This window comes from Gallinula chloropus (genome assembly GCF_964237585.1).
Source record: "Gallinula chloropus genome assembly, chromosome: 1".
Classification (NCBI taxonomy): domain Eukaryota; kingdom Metazoa; phylum Chordata; class Aves; order Gruiformes; family Rallidae; genus Gallinula; species Gallinula chloropus.
The window spans coordinates 46,048,340-46,068,058 of record NC_140085.1 but is presented as its reverse complement, the minus strand read 5'-3'; the positions used below and the strand labels follow the sequence as shown (position 1 = coordinate 46,068,058).

At 41.1% G+C, this 19,719-nt stretch overlaps 1 protein-coding gene across 1 annotated transcript in view; it reads left to right on the top strand.

Moving 5' to 3' along the window:
- Nucleotides 1–1,234: 1,234 nt before the first annotated feature.
- Nucleotides 1,235–19,719, top strand: part of MOV10L1 (Mov10 like RNA helicase 1) — a gene marked incomplete at both ends in the record, with an annotated part of 31,434 nt that continues 12,949 nt past the window's right edge. The window contains 13 exons of the mRNA XM_084260540.1: nt 1,235–1,322; nt 2,273–2,457; nt 3,782–3,938; nt 4,316–4,428; nt 4,674–4,864; nt 6,937–7,077; nt 10,034–10,228; nt 10,881–10,995; nt 13,150–13,327; nt 13,962–14,032; nt 14,402–14,493; nt 15,247–15,305; nt 19,189–19,367. Of these exons, the coding sequence (XP_084116666.1) occupies nt 1,235–1,322; nt 2,273–2,457; nt 3,782–3,938; nt 4,316–4,428; nt 4,674–4,864; nt 6,937–7,077; nt 10,034–10,228; nt 10,881–10,995; nt 13,150–13,327; nt 13,962–14,032; nt 14,402–14,493; nt 15,247–15,305; nt 19,189–19,367 (1,764 nt within the window). The remainder of the gene's footprint in view (nt 1,323–2,272; nt 2,458–3,781; nt 3,939–4,315; nt 4,429–4,673; nt 4,865–6,936; nt 7,078–10,033; nt 10,229–10,880; nt 10,996–13,149; nt 13,328–13,961; nt 14,033–14,401; nt 14,494–15,246; nt 15,306–19,188; nt 19,368–19,719) is intronic.

Sequence of the window (19,719 nt, the reverse complement as noted above, 5' to 3'; positions counted from 1 at the left end):
AGGGTATTTTTGCATGTGTATCTACTCCCCCCCTCCAGAAAAAGTTTCACCTGTCACACTTCGGCCAACCAACACATCTCTGCCCATACTTCACAGGAATCTTACTTAAAACGCTTTAAAGTAACATATCTAAAAATGGAGGCTGTCATGCAGCACTTTTCACAGAATCACAGAATTGTACGGGTTGGAAAGGATACCAAGAGATCATCAGGTCCAACCCCCCTGCCAAAGCAGCTCCCTAGATCATATCACTCAGATAGGCGTCCAGACGGGTCTTGAATATCTCCAGAGAAGGAGACTCCACCACCTCCCTGGGCAGCCTGTCCCAGGGCTCTGGCACCCTCACTGTGAAAAAGTTCTTCTGCATGTTGGTGCGGAACTTCCTGTGCTCCAACTTGCAGCCATTGCCCCTTGTCCTGTCTCCACAGACCACTGAAAAGGGGCTGGCCAATTCCCCCTGTGTCCCATACTTAAGATATTTATAAACATTAATAAGGACCCCCACTTAGTCTTCTCTTCTCAAGGCTGAACAGCCCCAGCTCACTCAGCCTTTCCTCATAGGGGAGATGCTCCAGGTCCCTAATCACCTTTGCAACTCCCGCTGGACTCTCTCCAGGACCCCCCGGTCTGTTTTATACCAGGGAGCCCAGAACCTCTTATCCTAGAAAGGTCACTGGCTACAGACATCCCCCGCGCTGCCCAGCTCACCTGCTCCGTCTGAGTGAGCTCTTTGCCACTGCGGCCGCCAATGGTCCCACCACCCGGCCCTACCAGGCGAGGCGCCGGCGGCCCGGGCAGCGGGGAGGACACAGCGCGACCCCACCAACGTCGCCCTCGGAGCCGGGGCCAGAGGCGGCCCAGAGAGCCGCCGGCTGACGGCGGGAGCGGGCGGCGGGAGAGCGGCCCCCTCGCGGCTGGGTGGGCGGGTGGGGCGGGCGGGCTGCGCCGCGCGCGCCGCCCCTGCAAAAAGGCGCGAGGCGAGCGCGGGAAACGGGCCGCTGCTCGGCGTCACGTGACGCCCCACAGCGGCACTCTACGAAGCACGCGGGCGGCGGCGCGGGCCCCACGCTGACGCAGCCCCGCAGCACCTCTCTGGCTCCGCCCCGCGGCGCGGGCTCCTTCACGTGACCAGGAGCGAGCAGCGTGATTGGCCGGCGCGGCGTGGGGGCTTGAAGTGGTGGGGGACTGGAGGAATAGGCCTCGCGGGGCTGTTGTGGTGGGCTCGGCCCTGGCGATGCTCAGCCTCTTCTCTAAGGTGCTCTCCTTCTTCTGGAGAGGCGCAGGTGGCGAGGAGGGAGAAGACGAGAGATGGGCGGGCTCAGGTAGGGGTTGGCGGGCCTATTGGTGTGTGGTGTTAGGCGCGGGGCTTGTGCGCGGCTTCGGGCCTGAGGGGTGTTGTTGGCCTTGTCCCTCACGCGAGTGGGGTGAGGGCCTGCTCCCTTGAGGAAATAAACCGGGGAAATAAGGCAGCTGTTCGGCTACAGGCCTTGTGGGGGTGTTCCCACCAGTGACCTTATTGCAGAGTTTCCTGAGTAGGAAAAGTTAGCGTTGCTGTGTGTGGAGGGAGTGGTAAGAAGAGTGTTGTGGGTGGTGGATGCTTCGGGCTTTCCCTTGTACTGCTGTTTTAACCGAGGCGGTGAAGTACTTTGTGGGCAAACCCTGTGAGGAGTGGCCAGGGTTGGTTGGTTTGTTCAGCTCAGCTCAGAGGAGGCTGAGGGGTGACCTCATCACATTCTGCAGTGGAGGGTGGTGATCTCCAGTGGCCCGTGATAGGGCATGGAGAAATTGAATGAAGCTGAATCAAGTGAGGTTCAGATAAGTCATTAGGAAAAGGCTTTTTTCACTGAGGGGGTGGTTGATCACTGGAATGGGTTCACCGGGGAAGTGATCATGCTACCGTGCCTGTCAGAGTTCAAGGAGTGTCTGGATGATATGCTTAGTCATATGGCTTAGTTTTAGGTAGTCCTGCAAGGAACAGGGAGTTGGACTTGATGATCCTTATGGATTTCTTTCCACTGGATTTATTTTATGGAGGTTTTTAATGCAACTTAATGCTGAATTTACAACATAGTTTATATTTAACTAGCATTCTTAATTGCTTGAAACCATAACTTGCCATAAAAGTTCAAGACTTAAGTGTGAAATAATTAGCTGACCACTTGGTATTCTTAATTGAACAAGAGAATAACTTCTTGATATGAGGGATAGCACTATTAGTAGCATACGTTACTTGTTGTATAGTTCTGTAAACCAGTGATTTGTTTTTATGTAGGTGACAAGGAAATAGAAACTGTGCATGGAGTTGTGACAAGATTTTGCCATGATTATGGGATGATAGATGATATGATAATCTTCACTAAGGATGCTGTTAGAATGCATGTGCTGCTGACTGTCGGACAGGAAGTTACTGCTGTTGTTGAAAAGGATAAAACATCAGGAGGCCTGAGAGCCATCAGGGTAAGAGGTGGAGGTAAAAAGTAGTCTCGCTTCCTGTTGTAAAAAACAGACAACTTGATGTCCTGAAGCGTTATAAAAGTGGAGATTTCGGTACCTTTCTTGCTTAACACTTTATTTGTAAGCTTCCTTCTACCTTGATTATACACTGTCACAACTTTACTGTACTTTGTATTTATTATATAGGCTGGACTCTTAGATATCAGTGGTAGCCCATCAGAGAGGCTAAGTCAAGTCACTCTTCTCTATCTAGATACTACATAAATATGACCAGTGCTTCAGAGACTGACAGCAGCATAGAAGCAGTTGGTAACTATGTGACGACCCATCTTGTTTTATACCCCATCTTGATAACCCGTTTTCTGGTTCCCACTTCAGGTCCCAAGATTTTATTGATGTTGCTGGTCTCAAACAGCTAATTTTACATTTAACAAGTGTAAAACTTGCCATCTCAGTCTTTCTAACTAGTGTGGCTGTGAGAGGACTGATTTCCCTCTGCGCATGAATGCTCATCTGCAAAAGAAAGAGAGCACTGTTAGAGTCATTTGTCAGTCTATTATTTTTGCTCATTGTACACTAATACTTCTTATTCAGAGTTTTTAATCTTCACTTAGAAGTGAAAATGCCACAGCTAATTTTTTTTTCCATCCACTTGCAGTTTTAAATTTACTCCTTTATCAGTTTCTTTATTCTGGTTGTGAATTTGTAAACACTTAGCTTTCTGAATTAAGTTGCTAATTTCATGATCTTACTTGCACTTACCCTACTGTTCATGAAACATGTTACCCACAGGCATTTCATTCCTTTGTATTTATTCAATCACTGCAGAGACACCTTGCACATTTTCTTCATGCTTTCCAACATAATTATCTGTTGAAGAAAGTTAACTTACATGTGAGGTGGTGATACAGAGAGTCTATAAGAAGCATCCCTTTAGGTTTTGGTGGTTTCTTTTTTAAAATTCAAACTATTAGAGAGGGACTGAGGGGAAATACATATAGTGTTTATAAATAACATCTCAAAAACATGTGTTTGCAGCTTGAAATAATGATGTTCTAAGCAGACCTAAAGCAAGTGAAGCACAAGAGATTTGACAAATCACATGTAGTTCTAGAAGTTCTCAGTGCTGCAGCATAGAGCAGGCCTCTTAAAAGATAACTTACTTATAGTTCACTACTCACAGGGTTTTCTTGTACAAAAACGAACAGCTACAAGTATAAAATTGTCTAATAACAAGTTTGAAATGCTGGTGTTTATTTTAGGACTGTGTGTTTGATGCAACTCTAGGTGCTGGCTGTTTCAGTGTTGGGGCTTTTTGTATTAATAGGTTGATGCAGTCCAGAGTTCCTGGGAAGACTCCAGTCCTACTTGTGAGGATTCTGAACTAAATAAGAAAACACTAATTGGCAGTATTACCTCTCTCTGTAAGGGCGGTGGCTTTATCAATGAGAATACTTATTTTTCAATGAAAGACGTCTGTGAAGGTGTGTGTAGGGGCTTTCTTATTTCCTTTTTTGTATGTGCAATAGAAGTATATTCTGATAAACTTGCAGACCACATCCCAGATAAATTCTAATGGCATGCATGTAACAAAACAAACAGATGTCCTTCTCACTAAGTGTAACTTGTGTGTAGTTGTGTGAGCGTAAGTTACACATAAGCAAGTGTGTGTTTTTCCACCAGCATCTCTTGCATAGTTTTTCATAACCCACTGGGGTAAAAACTGTGAAGAGAAGTTTGATCTTGCTGGATTAGAATAATGCATTGTTCTAGCTGTTCATTTTATTTAACTAGAAGTAGTTCTGTACAGAAGTAGTGCATTGGTAGCCACTGAACTTGAGAAATGTTCTATTTCACCTAGATTTCGAACCTTACGAAGGTGACTGGGTGCAAGCCAAATATTTCATTAACCCAACAACATGGAACAGTGAAGCTGTTGCTGTGAAGCCTTTGAGATATAAGCAAGTAGACAAGGTAAATGTTCTGCACGTTGGTTTTGGCAAGAGGAGCCTTGTGTGAATAGGGGTTTTGAAGGTGGTTTTCAATTGCCAGTGTTGGTAGATCTTCTGTAACACATCTTTAAGTAGAAGATAAAGCAACCCCTCTATTTATATTTATAACGCTGTACTGACTGCTGCAGGAAAGAAGCATGTAATGGTAGCATGCCTGTAAGCTTAAGCAGATAATATCAAGTAACACTGAATTACAAACTGTTGCAGGTTCACATTTCCAGCATCTGTGGAAGAAGTGGTACAGTAGATGACAGTATATTTTTCACTTTGGATTCACTGAAACTTCCACGTGGCTATTCGCCTCGTAAACACGATCTAGTGAACACGATAGTGGTGGAGAGCAATCGGTCCTGTTACATTTGGAGAGCAATCTGCTTGGTGCCAGTCAGCCAGGATGGGTAATACTCTTTCTTTCATTCTCTTCCCACTTCTTAATAACTAGAGGTGAAATGTAATCATACAGCTTAAATTTTGTTGTGTCTGTTAAGTGACGAATACTGTGAGTTCTTCACTAGTTGACTGCAAGGCCTGATCATTGGGAAGGTCAGAGTGTGATGTGATTTGGCCCTTGTTTTTCCCAAAAGGTGGGGGCACTTGTGCTTATTAGAGAAGCAAAACTAGTAGCAGCTGAGCTCAAGGATTTTGCTAGGCAAAGAAGGAATTTTTCACGGTTTTGTTAAAAAACAAACACACTCATGCTCCTACCTTGTGTTTCCTCTGATCCGCGTTCTTCTAGCGAGGACTTCACTGTTTGAAAACCATTCTCAGCAAAACTGATGTAAAATGGATGTTTCTTTAATCCATTTTGCTTAAGTTCTATTGATTCTTCAGATATCTGTCCTAAATGAAATACCTAAATCTGTTATTCGGATAGTTAGCTGTGCTTGCAAATATCAAACTGAGGGGTTCTGTGGTCACTGTAGATTGTATACATGTTGCGAGAAGGATCTGGACAGGGCACAGGAAAGGTTGCAAAAAGCTGATGTTCAGTATGGAGAAGAAAAATTTTGTGAAAAAATTGATAACACAAATATAGAGTGGGCAACTAGTCAGTAGTATTTCTGCAGCACTTTGTCCTGTGAGATTGTCTGTCCTCTGAAAAACACAAGTACTGCCCAAATGTATGTAAACAGAATTATTACTGGTAAAATCTGTCATTCTCAGGGCGAACAAGGTCTGAGCAGGATTACTGAGTCTGATTCTGCAGGCCAAAGGTAAGCTGATGACCAACCAGAGAAAGTCCAAGGGAGAGCAAAAGGAACATTCTGATACCTCTCAAACATAGTGTCTGGGAGAATTTGCCTCGTTTAATCTCTAGGAAAGTACATATATCCAGGCAGTGCCTATACCTTCCAAGACTGCTCAAGGCAGTACATATACCTTCCAAGTGGTCATGAAGAATGGAATAATCTGTTCTCACTGGAGATAATAAGTTGTACCTAGATGAAGCTTGATGTGTTTACATCACTTTGCACAGCAGTACAACTGACTTTTTCAGTTGAAGCTATTTTTCTTGATGGATTTTATGCAGAAAACTGTCACTAAAGCCAAGTTAGAAAAGTAGACTACAGGATTGATTTTTCAGTTGTGTATTTCTTACCACATCAAAAAATTGAGGCAGCTTCAGCTGTAATGGGAGACATCTACTGGGATTTACTGGTACATTGATGTAGCTAATAAAAAAACAGCTCCAGCCATTTTCTACTTTACTATATTAGGTTAACTAGGCAATACTTAGGAGGTGTAAATAGTGGCAGTATTACGAAAATATTTCCAAGTTATTTTTGTGCTCCCTTAACTGAATGTATTTTTAATTGTAGAATAGAAAGTTGGGGGGTTAAATGGTTTCTGCAGGTAGCTGACGCTGAGAAGAGGTTAGAGCTCTGGTCGCTGTCTATGCAAGGACTTGGGTTTTGTAGGAATTTTTCCTCACTAATATGTGTGACAGAAGTTTTTAAGGGTGCTTTTCAGCTTCTCTGTAATTTCTCCTTCAGTTTGATGCTTTCAGATTGTAGCAGTAAGGAGGAGACATTAAGTGCTTAGAGATGCAGGTTGAAACGCTTCTGCTCTAGTCATTTTATCTCTTCTCTCCAGTGCTACTCAGGACTCTCGCTAAGGAGCTGTTGTTTGCTGTGCCTTACTTCAGCTCCTGAGGAGGTCCAGAACAGCTTCAATCACTACTTGATTCAGCTCTTCTGCAAATATCAACAAGCTTCTTAATCATTTTAGTCTTGTATTCAAAGTTTAATGCTGCCTTACTGTGCTGCTGACAAAAGGCTTGTTGCTTTTAATTCGCTGCCTAAATTAGTATAAGGTAATCTATTTTTTTTTTTAAGTATAAATAGCTGACAAAAAGTGAACCCTCTCACCTGATTCTTCCAAAATATTGTGACTGTGTTTTGGTATAGTGAATATTAAAGTTGTTGAGTCTATTTGTTTTTCAACTTGCTGGCTAAAATTGTTTTTACAGGCAATCTCAGCCTAATAGAGTCAATCTGGATGAGCCTTACGAAGATTTACTGAGAGACAAGGGAGAGTTGAAAATATCTAGAATGACTAATTTTGGAACTCTGAAACAAGGGGAATCTAAAAGGATGGTCATTTGGATAGAGTAAGCCTGTCTGTTCTAAGCTTGCTTTCTTTCCATCACCCCATAGTCTGGAAATGTGACTTTTACACAGCAGCCTCTCAATAGTCAAGCCTTGTAACTTACAGTCTTCAAGTAATCCCCGAACACTATGGAATTAAAGAGAATTCTATATTGAATTTAATGTCTTTAGGACAGTCTTTTTATGGAGCATCTATCTTGCAGATAGTGCTTTGAGACTTATCAGTCCTATCTCTCTTTAATCCTAATAAAATCCTTTTTGGAATGATGATTACAATAAATGTTTGGGTTTTTTAAACTCAGGTGCTAAAGAACTATGTTGGTGTATCCTTGAGGGGGGTTTTAAATTTGTTTTGGTGGTTTTTCTATTTCCTTGTTTTGTTTGGGGTTTCTCTTTGTGTTTTTGTCTCCCACATCTGGGCATAGAGGCTCAAATGAATTCACACCTAAATTCCTTCTATTTGCTCGTCCCTCAGAGTTAGTTTCCCAATGATAAATTTTAAGTTACCATAGCTATTTTTATACATAGTATTTCTGTATGTTTCATATGGTAGTTGGTATGACCTAGAAACACTAATGTTTAGCAGAGAGGCTCTAGTCCTCATGAATTAGAAGCAGCAGTCCAATGTCTTTCTGATAGTGGTTATGAAATAATGGTGAGCTAACCTGCTACAGGCAGTTGGATTTGACTTCATATAGAATTAAGGTTTTGAAGAATATTAACGAAGAATTGAATTACGTAATTATGTAACTACTTCTAGGAATAAAGGGAGTGTACCACAGTCCATAATCAGTTGCACATTTGCTGGATGGGTAAAAGACAAGCAGTTCAGTTTTCAGATTCCTCAAAAATGGGAGGACAGTCCAGAAACATATCTGTCATCTTTTCCAATAAATCAAGAAAACCTCTCAAAGGCTGCAATTAATTCATATAGCAACAGTGGAGGAACAGCATGTGAGTCATCAAATAATACATCCATTATGAAGGATGGAGTCATTCCAGGTACAGTGAATTATTGACTGCTGAGTGTTAACTCCTCAGAAGACCTGTAGGCTTGTTTGAGAAGACTTGCTTATGCCAGCAATAGCAGTTGTGATAACAGATTTCATTATCTGTTTACTACAGAAGGAATTAATTCTCAGGATACAAATTTACTAAGGACAAAAGAAAACTCTTCCTTGGTAAAAGATGAAAATCTACATAGTGGAGGAAATGAGCAAAGAGATGATGTGAAACAACCAATGAAGCATACCAATATTACTGGAGAAGTTGTCATACCACCAGGTGGAAAAACATTCATAGTGATTGTATGCACAGCTGTGTAAGTATGTCTTTTGGTTGGTTCTGACTGAAACAGTGGAAACAAATCATAAAAATTGACTTAATTACCTCATTCTGGGTATAGTTCTCTTTTTAGTGAAGAATAAAGTAAGCCAGTATGTATTAGAAAATGATGTCAAAACCTATGTTAGACCTTCTAAGAAGTTAGTATGTTCATGCTTGATTCTGACTTTGTTGAAAGAAAATGGTAGTACTCTCAGGCCTCTGTGTCCTGTGAACCTGTAAATGAAGGTTAAATATGCTGAAATAAAAAAAGAAAAAGCTTGCTTTCTTGAAGGGGTAATTTAGAGGAAATGGTTTACAGATCTTAGAAAACCCTTGAAAAACAAATACTTTGCTGTACAAACCATTCCCTGGATTTCATAAGAATAAAAAGTGGGTTTGTGCCGCTCTCTCAGAATGCAAGTAGGAACCTCATGCTGGCAAGCCTTCTTTCATGTGCTTTTCAGTTACTTCAGCTGTAGCTCTACAAACCTTGTGTACCACAATTCTTAGGATAATTACTTAAAAGCTGGACAAGGAAAAACAAGGTCAAATGGCTTCGTTCATCAGAGTAACACTGTCACACTGCTGCTGTTGCCATTTTAAACAGTGAGGCAATGGATAGAACTTTCCTCAAGAGGACGCTTTAGGTGCAGGTATGACTTGTCTTTGTGGAGAAAGATGTGTAGAAAAGGCAACTTATATTTCACTGTAGAACTGTAAATGCCACAAAGTCTGAAAATCTTCTAATGCTACAGAATAATCCACATACTGCTACATGGGAGGCTGCAGTATGTAGGTACCAAATGCTTGCTGGCCACTTAAGAGACTTGTAGAGGCTGCAAATTTAGACCATGAATCCAGACGGTTTAGTGCCTACCCTGGTATATAGGAGAAAACGAGGCAGTAGCTTCAACTAGAGCAGGTAGCGTTAGCTGGTGTGAAAAAGGGGTACCCCTACCATGGAGAAAGTAAGCTGGGGTCCTTTTGAGATGCCTTTGCTTCAGGCAGAGTGATAGTGTTGAAGCCTGTAATTAGTGCTGAGAAGTGGGCTTAGGGTAGTGCTGGGCTGAGTTTGTTGAGGGGTTTCAGAACAGATGGTATGTATTAGATCTTTTGTTTTAAGTTAATTTGAAACCAGTCTGAAGAAACTGTTCCTTCTGATCTTTTCCTTTCTGCCACTTTCCAGGCACTGCTTATGCAAAAAATGTATTTTTTTCAGAGAAAAGATTTTCCTACTTTCTCCATTTGATGTGTTTACAGCTGGGGTTTAGTTCTGAGTAGCCTTAGGCAAGGTGGAGCAAAGCTGTCACTGCAAACACTGAAACAGTATGCTTCAGGTTCCTCTGATGGAAATGTTTGGCTAATCCTTTTCAGTAAGAGTTAATTCCAAGATGTTCCTTGTTGCAGAAGTATTAATTCTGTACCTAGTACGTTGAGGAGAAGGATTTTGCTTTTCTCTTTCATTTCATACCTGGATCGAACTCAAGGTGGGGATTAAGTGTTTGGAATTACCCTAAATTAGCAGCTCACATGTTACCAAAATGAGGATCTACAATTTTATTTGTATAAATACACTTGGGGAGAGTAAAGTGTGAAGATGTTGGTTTAAACATAACTTCTGCTTACTTGAAGAAACCTTGGGTACAGCAGAGAACTCCTGCTGCTTGGGTTTTCTGATTTTACTGTCGGACGCTACGTTGAGGCCACTGTAACAAGTGAAGAAGAACTGATCACAGCACCCGTGGAACCATTTTCTCAAAGAAAGCCTAAAATAACTCCAGAATCTCAGCCAAAGTATACAACAGTGGTTGCCCCTAAATACAGAAGGTACTGTAAATTAGAGTAAAAAATAACACTTGCCTAATACTGCTGTGTTTGATATTTCTGTGTCTGTTCTGTAATGCTGATACTGGGAGAGCGTAGGTGTTTGTGTATGTGTGTGGTAAACAAGGTAATTGTTGACACCACTGATGGAGGTTGTTTCAGTAATGGACTGCTTGATTTCTTTGTGGATTTGTCAAACAGGACCTCTTTCTACTGTAGAAGGGATGATAAGCAAGATAAACACTGTTGCATAGTAATCTACAAGTAAAAATTGTTAAGAAGATGGAAAAACAGGAATAGTATTATGAAAGAGAATTACTTAAGGAGTTAAGAAGCTAACAACTATATCTGAGAAATGTTTCTCATCTTTTGTTTGTAACTCTTCCTTTTGCAAATAAGCTTCCATTATACTTGGAGTATTTGCTTAGTTGTAAAAATATCCCTAAACTGAAAAAGCAGACAGATGATGTGTTCCAGTAATATGTAACTGGAACACTTTCTTCCCAGTATAGCAAACACCTCAGTCGGTACTTGCAGGACTCATTGAGTCCATTGTGTGTGTTTGGGTTTATAACCTTGGTGGTGCAGCACGTTAATTAGCAGGTTTTCACATCTATGAAAAAGCTAAATGACATGTCATATGCTCTTTTTCTAGAGGTTGCAGGAAGCAGTTGCCAAGCTTTCTCCCGCATTATACCATCCCAGATGAGTTAAGAAAATGTGTGGAGCAGAAGTTAGACATACTGGCCTTTCAGCCTCTCCTAGCAGAGGTATGCAAGTGTAGGTTTGCATAAGAAAATATCTTTTACATGAGTGTGTTTGTTAAAGCTGACCTTAATTTAGCAAAAATATAGCCTTTAATATAACAGGAGATGATATGATACTGTTATCAAGTAGACTTTAGTCTGTTTCCCATAGCTTCCATGGATTTCAGTATGTCACAGACTCCAAAAAGCACAAAAGTAAATGTGAAAAACTGAAAAGGGAGTAGAAGTAAACTGTGGGTGGGAAGTATTATTCTAGTCTCTGCTTCTGTGACAGAAGCTGAACAAAGATTCCTCTTCACTCTCACTTTTTAGGAATCATCAGGAAGGGCTTTTGGGGTGTCAGAATAGTAGTCTGGCAGTTATTTCAAAGCAAAAAAAGCCCAGAAATTCTTAAGTTATTTTAATAATTATTATTTTCTGGTAGTTCAAATTTTTTTTTTAATTAAAATCTCAAACCTGATTCAACATGGCTTGTTCAAATTCTTCCTGTAACTGTGGTGATTGTAAAATATATACAAAATAAACACCAATACTGAAGTCTAAGAAGACGATTACGGTGATTACTGCTCCAAAACTTTGTCCTGATTTCTTGTAGAACTTTGCTGCAGCTCAGGGTGATGTTCCCCTCACACCCCGCCAACTTTTTAAAGACTTATAAACTGGAGCTGATAATTATTTTTTTTAAAATGTAAAAGTCTCTGTCTGTTTTTTAAACAGCTCACAAAAAACTGAGATCACATTAAGGTAGCAGATTAGAGACCCTCTATCAAAAAGAAGGCAAAACTGTGTAGTGTTTGACGTTAATGGCAGAAATTCGTTATAAAATTTAACCTTTTTTTAACCAGACCTTAAGTTCTGTCTGATACTGACTGTTTTAAATCTGCTCTGGAAAGCATAGTTCATTCACCTTATATTTGAGTGAGAATATACTAAACAGCATTCAGTGCAATCGGTCATGGTATAAAATAGAGCTTTGTAGTGTTGGATGATACCTCTTCAGTGAGATGCTGTTCAGCCTGGAGAAGAGAAGGCTCTAGGGAGACCTTACTGCAGCCTTCTGGTACCTGAAGGGGCCTACAAGAAAGCTGGAGAGGGACTGTTTATCAGGGAGTGTAGTGATAGGAAAAGGGCTTTAAACGGAAAGAGGGTAGGTTTAGATTAGGCATTAGGAAAAAGAATGTTTACTGTGAGGGTGGTGAGGCCCTGGCACAGGCTGCCCAGAGAAGCTGTGGCTGCCCCCTCCCTTGCAGTGTTCTAGACCAGGTTGGATGAGGCTTTTGGCAACCTGGTCTAGTGGAGGGTGTTCTTGCCCGTGTGTGATGGTTTGACCCTGGCCTTGCTGCCTGCACAGTTTCTTACATCTTCTCACTCCCTTCTCTGGTGGCAAAAAGCAGCAGCGTGTGGCTTTTTTCCTCTTAAATATGATTCACAGATGCGCTCTGACCATCGCTGATGGGCTTGGCCTTGGTCAGTGGCAAGTCTGGTCTTGAGCCTGTCTGGTGTTTACTCTGTCGGGCGTAGGGGAAGCTTCTGGCTGCTTCTTGCAGAAGCCACCTCTGCAACCCCCCTCCTCCACCAGAACCTTGCCATGCAAAATGACACCACCATTGCAGGGGGAGTGGATTTAGTTGATCTTCAAAAGACACTTCCAACCCAAACCATTCTAGGATGATTTGATGATTCTGAGATTCATTAAACTTGTAGGGAATGAAGTTCAGGTTCTTTTGGGTTACCATAAATTGTATAATCATCAACCAGGGTCAAGACTGACATGACTCTCGTTCACTTATCACTTCCCAATATACTTAGTGAGGGTTTGGTTGGTTGGTTGGTTTTGGTTTTTTGTTTTCTGGGATTGCTGAGCATAGAATTCAGTTTGTCAAGGGCCCCTGAATTCATACCTTGAATCTGCTGTTTTACTTGGTTAACTCTTTAGCTGACCAGCTGTTGTGTGTGAGCTCCAAGGACTAATTCTGCTTTGACTGCTGGGGAAGTACTAGCTAATGTGTATAAGCATGTATTTAGGTGCCTTAATTGTCAACCAAGTTGCTGTGCATGCAGTCTGTCTTAAGCGGTGTTTTGCTAACATTAAGAGCAGTGAGTTCTATACCTTACTGTAGAAGTTACAATGATAATGTATCCTGGTTTGTTTTTCAGCATCTTAATCTAGATAATTACAAAGCAAACTTTTCTGCTCTCTTGTGGCTTGAAGACATCCACCTGGAAATGGAGATGAAAGACTTCAACATGAGCGGGGTTACTTTGAAAAGGAGTGGCAGCTTCTTGGTACTGGAAGTGCCGGGAGTGGGAGAAGGCAGACCTCGCCTGGTTCCAGGTAGCAATTAATGGGAGGTAGAGAACCAAAGAGCACGTTGATCAACATTCAGTGCAGTGCAAACTCCATTGCTCATTCATTTGTTTAAAGAGGTCTTTCACATACTGAACAGGAAGCTATTTACTTAGGCTGCTGGACAAGTGAACTGCACTGTTTGTGCCTCAGTGTCAGTGGATCTTGCAGTGGCTGCTGTATGAAGCAGCACTGCTTCTGTCCTATGTGGGTTCCAATACCTAGGAATTTTCATGTATGAAAGTTGGTGGGGCCTTCAGCAAAAATAAACAGTGCAATGTAGCAGTAGTTTAAAACACAACAGATATATCAAAAGCAAAAGCTGTGAAAGCAGTTAAAGCTGAATTCAGCTTTATCTGCTGCATTGTGTTATTTGAGATTCTGTTTTCAGGACGTGTTGTCTAATGCCATCAGTGTTAGGTGCCTTTTAGATGTAATATGCACCTGCATGTGACACTTCAGAACAGGCACTCGTGGATACAGTAACTTTGCTGAAGTTATTTAACGTGTAGCATTCTGCAAATTCTTCTAGTTTAACCATGCAAAAGAGGAAGAAATCAAGTGCTCCAGTGAGAGTTTTACTAATCCTTCTAACAGTATGTTGCCTTTTAATTTTTCTTAGGTGATAAGGTGATACTGAAAAGTCAGGTCTACTCCGAGCATATAATAGAGTATATTGCCTATGTTAGTGAGGTAAGCAAGGTGTACTTCCTGTTGAAAATACCATGGCCCATGGTTTTCAAAGGGGAAGATAGCAATTCATAGTTACAGACTAGTTTAACTTAACTTTTGGAAAGACAGATTTGTTTTATCTACATTCTGAGTGGTAATTTTGTATTTTTATTGTGTTGGTTTGGAAGCCCTTGGCTTCCCTATTCTTTCTAGACTACTATCTTTACCTGCTCTGAAAGCACTCATACCATAATCTAGATAGGCAATAGTAGGTAAATGTGTTCTTTTGGGGGGGTGATAGCAGGGGTTCAATGCTTTCAGAGGTGCTTCTTTGTGTCTGAAGTACTAAACCTTCATCAGTAAACTGACTTCTTTTAATCTTTGCAACAGATATGTGATGAAGATGTTACTCTTCAATTGAATGCAGACTTTGAACAGGCTTACAACTTGGAACCAATGGATGTGGAATTTGTTCATAACAGGTATCCTTATAAGTTCCCACAAATCTGTCTTTAATGATTCCTCTATTAAAATAATGTTTAAATTGCATGACTGTCAACTGGTTGGTTGGTTGAGTGGATACAGGTAAGAGGACCTAATTAATTCTTTCACCTCTTTCCTTCAACACATCTTTGCCACTACATTAGTTGGTTGAAAAACTGCATTTGTAATCACAATGAACAAAGAATTCTTGTCTTAGGACTGTCTAAATGATGGCACCAGTGTCAGGCAGTGAAATGGTGAGAGGGATGAGGTGGGGTCTTTGTGGGGATTTTTGTGAGTGGTTGTTTTGTTGGCTTTGGTTTTTTGAAAGAGAAACCCACACCAGTATGACTGCAAGTGTATGCAAAAAAGATTGCTGCTTGTTAACCACTTTTTTTATTCATGAGATTTTATTATCCATGCAGAGTTGCTTAATCTCTCTGATACCAGCTTTGCAGAGGACTTCCTTGAAAAACCATCTAAGCCTAAAACACCAACCCATCTCTCTCTCGCTGAAAAGCTAGAGAACATATGTGTCTGTTACTCATAGCAAAGCTGATGATTGACTCTTCTGCATCATATTTCTCAATAGGTGCTTCTTTGAAAAAAAGTATAGTGATTTTATGTAAAACCCTACTTCTATATGCACTTGTACACAGTAAAAGATACTGGATACCTTGTAGTGTAGCTCTTGTAGTTCATGGAAATGTAAGCTTTTTACTTTAATCTACACTTTTGTATTCTGCTAACAGGACTACTAGCAGGCGATGCCAGCTGGCAATTGAGCAAGCTCATTACCTGGGTGAAAAAGGTACACTTCAGTAGACTTAAGCTGCCTAGAGTTGTTTGTGGGGAGTCTTGTGTTTTTACATTGCTTTCACATCGGGGCATACTGAGAAACAAGCGTTGTAATTTGTTCTTAGAGGAGTTTTCTGTAACTCTTTAAAAAAAAAAAAAAACACACCTCTGAATCTAGTGTGGGTGTCATCAGCGTGATTTCATCAGCAGGGCATGACAGGGTAGAGGAGTAGAAACAAATTTCTGTCAACTGCTTTAGCCAATAAGAACTGTAGAAATCATACTGTTATAATAACAGCAAGTGAAATGACAGTGTTTTGTGTTTCATCAGAATTTACTACAAAGTGCTGGTTTCCTGTATGACTGAGTAGAATGATGTGTATGAACTTCACACAGGTCTTTGCTGCTTCTACGTTAAGTCTGATGAAGGGAGTTTTGATCACTCTGAGCAAGCTAATTTATCAGTGAAACATGCAAAGTGTTGTGCTGCTTTCTAACTTCTCTACTTTCTCTTTCTTCTCTAAATTTGAAGTGTTATTTCCAGAAAAGCTTGTACTACAATCGCCACAAGCTGTCATGGCCCAGAATACTACAGAGTGCTGTGGTGCTGATGGTCTCAAACAATGTTCCCAGCAGGAAAGTAAGGTATCTATTTTGTAAATGTTCCTTAAAATGCTGAATACCATTCAGACTGGTAGCAGACACCTATGGTACAGCTGTCCTTCAAATGGAATGGCATGTGGTCCATTGTTATGTCATGTGTGACTACAAAGAAGAGTTTCCCTTTTTGTAACTCTGGTTTAAGTCATTGTGGACTATTAGGCTGCCTCCTCACATTCCTCCTCACGGCCAAACTAAAAATCTTAGCTTTTTCCTGCTGTGAGGGTCTTTCCCTGGCTTGTCATGGCTTTTTTTCCTTTTACTGTGACAATACAAAGTAGTGTCCTCAGTGGTACCAGCATGGACAAGGTCAAATCACATCTAAGCTCTCCAGTGTGTCTTGGCAGTTTTTAGTGTGGTCCTCCCATTCTGCAGCCTGTCCCTTTCCATACTATGGCTTTGCACAGCAGTCTGGAGGCCTGCACATGAGGCAGAAAGGACATCAAGTTCTTTCCCATCTGACCCATCAATAAATTGTCTTTGTTTGCCCATCTGTGAGCCTACATGATCCTTGAGCTACCTTTCTTCCACCACATTTGCCAAATCCCCTCTAGTTTTCTGTTCTTGCCACACTTCAGCTGTACTTTGACCTCTTTGACCTTCCTGATTTTGTCTTAACTGTCCAGGCAGTGTTTTTATATTTTGCCTGTCCTTGCTCCTGTTTGTAATAAGCTTTTTATGAATTCATCAAGAAGCTACAAGATTAACTAAGCAGGCCTTATGTTGAAACTCCCAGTGATCTTGTGCAGCGGCATGGTTTGTTTATGATCTCTCAAACAACTTTCAGCTCTCCTGGGCACATCTTTCCCACATGGTAGCTTCCCAGATGATTTCACCTGCTTATTTCTTAAGCAGCTGAGGTCTGCTCTAGAAGTCCCAGAGTTCTGATTCTTCTCAGCTTCTTGCAGTTCCTGCAAGTAAAGCTGGTCTAAGGACACGTGCTCTTTCCTGTATATGAGCAGCGAGTCTAGTAGAGCATTATTTCTGGTCAGTATGTTATCCATTCGTGTTAGGAAGCTCTCACCAACTCAGCTGAGAAATCCTATATGCTTCCTGGGTGAATTGCAACAGGTATGTGAATGATTAAAATCTACAAGAGACTGCACAGCCTGTGATCAGGGCAATGATGCCAGTTGTTTATCAGAAGTGTTGTCCATGTTACCTTCTGGTGGAGACTTGTTACAGACCACCAGACAATATTGCTGCTGTTCAGTCTCCTGTGGTAACAACTCAGACACTTTTCTAGTTTTGCAATTAGTAACATGCAATCAAGGAGCTTGCACATAGACTCAGAGCTGTGCTGGTGAGAGCAGCGGCACGGCTAGCTGTTCTCTAAGATGCCTGCTTCTGCTGGGGCCTTTATGTTTGCCTAGAAGGATGGTAGAGAACATCACCTACACCCCTCATGCTTACCCCAGAGCTATATGATCCTCCTCTTGCTCTATTCATGTTATCACTAGTACCCGTGTGGGTAAGCAGCAAAGGGAGTAGTCAGAAGGGCTAGATGATCCTTGCGGTCTCTCTGACATCATGACTCTGGGGAGGTAGTAAACATCTATGTAATACCTCTGTCCTGTACAAGGAGTAATCACCCTCTAACTCTCATCATTCGCTGGATTAGGATCAGTATTAAGATTAAGGCATTTGGTCCAGAGCCTTGCAAGCATCATGTTCCCTAGAAGCCATTTTCGCCCACTTGACGCCTCTTTCAGACTGCAGTCTTGCTTAGTGGTATGGAGTGTGAATGTTAGCTTTTGTGGAAGGCAGCAAGATACTCACCCATGCCTTCAAAATCCTCACCTCAGCCCACACAGTATTTGTGAAATGAATGTTTAATGTTAATGCAAACCAAACTTTTAGAAGTCTTGAGTTTAAGGTGGAAATTCCTGGCACTGTCTCCTCCTAGACTTTCTGTCTTCACAGTTGATACTCTATTGAATGAGATAATGGGAATAGTGGGAATAATTAAAACCTATCGACTTCAAAAGTGTCAGTGAAGATAGTTGTGTGTCCTCCTAAGGTATTAAATGCATTTATTCACTTCTCAGGTCCAAAACCTGCAGGACAAGCAAGCACAGTGCCTGCCGTCAAAGGAGATGAACGGAAGAGTTGCGATGAGAGTAGCTGCACTAACAGGCCAACGTGGTATGCTTCAGTGCTGCAGAGTCAAGTATAGATAGTCTGGGATTGTGGCTACTTCACGTGAACCAGGGCTGAGTAGAATACCTTCTAGGTGTCTGTGTGTCATGTCTTTAAATTCTAGAACAGCACTAGCAGGAAGTTTAATTAGAGTCTTTGTGGGTTGATTAAAAATCTTCAATTCACAAAAGGTGCTTTACTTCATCCTAAGATACATCCAGAAAATGTGAATTGTAGAAAGTTGGAAGGGTTGGAAGGGACCTCAAGGATCATCTAGTTCCAACCCCTCTGCCATTGGCAGGGACACCTTCCACTAGACCAGGTTGCCCAAAGCCCCATCCAACCTGGCCTTGAATGCTGCCAGGGGAGGGGGCAGCAAACATCTTGTGATAAATTTTGACAGGGAAGTGATAATTCATGAGGTTCATTTATTGTAAAATATTTGGTCGTGTTCAAAGCTTCCAACTTGTTACTGGGATGCTGTGTCTCATCATTGGGATAGCTACTCTGGAAAAGTTTTCTGACAAGCCCAGATGATTCCTGTGCTTTTCTGGCAAGTGACATGTTAAATAACAGTGTACTTAATTGCCAGAGAGAGTAAATTTACTACTTTTTAGCAATGGGTTGCCTAGAGTACACTTCTGTGCAATTGTTAATAAGAATCTGCTCAGGAAAACTAAACCTAGACTAATTCAGACAGGATTAATGAAAAAAATCAATAGTCATGACTTTCTACCTCTCATCTAGTCCTGGTACAATCCCTTAAGTACCAGTTACTAAAAGCTACTGTAATTTTGCTATTCTAGGACAAAAAAGTGAGCTTGCTGCTAAGTTTACAGAACAAAGTTTTTGCAGATACTTTAGTTACATAATCATAGTCCTTTTCTGGCCTGCAGTTTTATTAAAAATTCAATATATGTCTGAAGTTTTAATGGCTTCTTTTCTATATGCTACACCATGAAATCAGAATTTTTGAGAAATTTATTAGTTGTTACCATATAAGGAAAACTAATTTTAAGTATGATGTGAATTGGAATTCATTTAACATGTTAAAAATATTTATGTGGAGTTTTAATACATGCTTATCTTGATTCTAGTTGATGAAGCTGTGCCAGTTAAACAGAAAGGTGTTGAATTTTTCAATCCTATGCTGAATGAGGAACAGAAACTGGCAGTGAAAAGGATACTGAGTGGCGAATGTCGTCCAACGCCTTATATTCTCTTTGGACCACCAGGAACTGGAAAAACATTAACAGTAATTGAATCTATTTTACAGGTAATGGTGGATAACAAATCAGTCATCTCTAATCTTTTTCATGTTGGAACACTTAGAGTAATTCTGTAAGAACCACCACATTTTTTTCCCAAAGAATTGTCAAAATATTCTCAGATTGCTTTCTGTGACTCCGTAGCTTGACACGGCTTATTTTCAAGTCGTCTTGTCTTTGTCTCTAAAGCTTTAGTGAACTGTATCCAATGTGTATGTAATCTGTTAATGAAGTACAGATATACATTAATATGATAACCATGAATTAATGCTGCAGTTAGTACACTCAAACTGGCTGGCCCTGACTGTCAAAATTAGGGTTGTAATCTTGAACTGCAAAAGTGTGGGTGAATACAATGAG